General features: G+C 43.8%; 2 protein-coding genes across 2 annotated transcripts in view; one reads left to right on the top strand and one right to left on the bottom strand.

Moving 5' to 3' along the window:
- Window positions 1-1866, bottom strand: part of ubl5 (ubiquitin like 5) — a 1909-nt gene extending 43 nt beyond the window's left edge. Inside the window, exons 1-5 of the mRNA XM_043219192.1 lie at window positions 1714-1866; window positions 1288-1345; window positions 1050-1133; window positions 940-977; window positions 1-267 (exon numbers count right to left, since the gene is read on the bottom strand). The exon at window positions 1-267 is cut by the window's left edge and continues 43 nt beyond it. Of these exons, the coding sequence (XP_043075127.1) occupies window positions 224-267; window positions 940-977; window positions 1050-1133; window positions 1288-1343 (222 nt within the window). The 5' untranslated portion in view covers window positions 1344-1345; window positions 1714-1866 and the 3' untranslated portion in view covers window positions 1-223. The remainder of the gene's footprint in view (window positions 268-939; window positions 978-1049; window positions 1134-1287; window positions 1346-1713) is intronic.
- A 396-nt stretch (window positions 1867-2262) lies between these two features.
- pin1 (peptidylprolyl cis/trans isomerase, NIMA-interacting 1) overlaps window positions 2263-2500 on the top strand; it is a 2830-nt gene continuing 2592 nt past the window's right edge. The window contains exon 1 of the mRNA XM_043218140.1: window positions 2263-2459. Within this exon, the coding sequence (XP_043074075.1) occupies window positions 2402-2459 (58 nt within the window). The 5' untranslated portion in view covers window positions 2263-2401. The remainder of the gene's footprint in view (window positions 2460-2500) is intronic.

Consider the following 2500-nt stretch of genomic DNA (forward strand, 5'->3'; position numbering starts at 1 on the left):
TACAACGGAACAAATATTCTGATGCCTCGAGACATGATGAAAACAACCCGCTCCACAAACTCTGTGTGTGTGTCTGTGTCTGTGTGTGTGTCTGTGTGTGTGTGTGTGTCTGTGTGTGTGTGTGTGTGTCTGTGTGTGTGTGTCTGTGTGTGTGTGTGTGTGTGTGTGTGTGTGTGTGTGTGTGTCTGTCTGTCTGTCTGTGTGTGTGTCTGTGTGTGTGTTTCTACTGATAATAGAGCTCGAGGTTCATGCCGTCATGGATCTCATCTGAAGCTCAGAGTCAAGGATATGAATGGTTAGGTATATAAAAGCTTAAACACCTGTAAAGAAGAGTGCAGCACAGACTTATGGGTCGGTTTTACTCAAAAGATCAGGAACTCGTTTGATAAAGCCCTGCTGACTTCAGTTGAGTGTAGCTTTACTCAGAGTTTATTCATCTCCACTCATGCTGGTTTGAAGTAATACACTGATGATGCTGGTTAACTGAGCTAACATTAACTAACAACACCTGTGTTTTTTATTAACTAATACTATCAAACATTAACCTCTTAACACTACTGAGGTCTGTATCTCAGGAAGAACGTTGGAACGCTAAAGAGTTAATAAAAACGGTAACAAATGTTTCTCATGAACATAATCCATAAAAAGTGTGTTCTGGTGTGAATCAGGAGAGAAATCTTCACAGATCCAGCAGAGTTTATAAGACAGCTCTTAACTGAAGTACCACTGCAGGAGGACTTATTAGACATTACTAATGTTTCAGCTTCTGATGGACTGGAGTGCTATGGATTAGTGTTTTTATCATTTGCATAAAGTCATCACCCAAATCAACTTACGATTAGGAAATACACTCATCTGTGTAAAGAGACACAGTCTCAGGTATTCAAGTAGAGCTGCAGAGGAACAACTGAGCACTTTTTGATTCTGGTTGAAGGATACAGTCTCCCAGCGACACGTGGTCCTTGAATATGGTGTACCTGCAGACAGACACAGACAGGTTAGCATCACCTCCACTGCTGTATTCATCTCATCTGCTCTGTGCTCCTCACCACTTCTTCAACACGATCTTATCCCACCGAGTGCCGGTCTGCGCTGCGATCAGCTTCTTCAGGTCTCCGATCGTGTCCTCCTGACTGAGACAGGGTTAAGACCAAGACTAACCACTCCACCAGCATCCGCCCAAACACTTCATCAGCATCCACCCAAACACAAACACACTCCACCAGCAAACTCTACTTCAGTTAATCAGAGGTTTTTTGTACATGAGTGCAGTGTTTCAAAGGATACTTGCATTTGACCCGAACCTTCTTCCCCAGACGATCATTACAAACCACCTCAATCATCTCTGAAACACACACACACACACACACACACACACACACACACACACACACACACACACACACACACACACTGACTGACTGACTGTCAATAACAATAAGCTCTCAGCATTTTGTCAATTACCTCTTTATGTCATCGTAATTATTTTTATATGATTTATATAATTGCTACTAAATGATCGCCGGTGTTTATTGTGATGATTTTAACCGCTGTGGTGCTATTATGGCTTTAACTCTTCGGGAAACATCTTTGCCTTAAAACACATGTGCGATGTGTCTCACTTAAACACATAAATGCATCACACTCTATACCATAACAAAACAGCAATATTGAACACGTGTATAAACAAAGAGTAAGCTGCATGATTTATACCTGATTTTTGTCGTTTGTTCCCGCAGATAATCAGACGCGTTACTCACGCAGGCGTTTGCCGTAAACCAGTGCCGTGAAGTAAACGTCCGCTCACATCTGACCAATTAGACGCGCGCGCCTTTGACTGACAGCGAGTTTCGCCAATGACATTCAAAGAAGAGCGCCCTATGGAACTTGCCGCTAACCGATTCAAGGCGTCGTAAATGTCTTATTTAAAACGTGAGAAATGTTTCTAATCGTCAGTTCCATTTTAACAGTCTAATATTATAGACTATACAGAGAGGTGATTTGTATATTTTTATTGTTTATTTATACATTTTTAAACAAACATTTATTTTGCACATTTTAATTACTTTTACAGTTTTCGAACGGGTGTGTCACGTGATATCAGTTACCGTTCTCAACGCTGCTCAGGTTTGACCAATCCCCGTCCATTCAGATTACCGCGTGCGGATTTTTTTCATTTAAACAATACTACAAAGAACAACAAGGCGTACTTCAATTTGTGATTCAGAAACAATTCATTGCGAACTGACGAAGCAGGTTGTTTTCGGATGTTTAAGCAGACAAAAGCGCGAGGCCCTCTGCCGGTCGCCCCGGTCACTGCAGCAGAGCCGCGGCGGAGCATCAGATCGCAGCCGCGCCGAACCGAGCCCGAACGAACCGACACCGACGGCACCCTCACATCATGTCCGACGACGAGAAGCTGCCGTCCGGCTGGGAGAAGCGCATGAGCCGGAGTTCAGGTGAGTCTCGGCGGCGCGGCCGAACCCGGAACAGAGCGCGC

This window comes from Puntigrus tetrazona, chromosome 1 (genome assembly GCF_018831695.1).
Source record: "Puntigrus tetrazona isolate hp1 chromosome 1, ASM1883169v1, whole genome shotgun sequence".
Taxonomy (NCBI): Eukaryota; Metazoa; Chordata; class Actinopteri; order Cypriniformes; family Cyprinidae; genus Puntigrus; species Puntigrus tetrazona.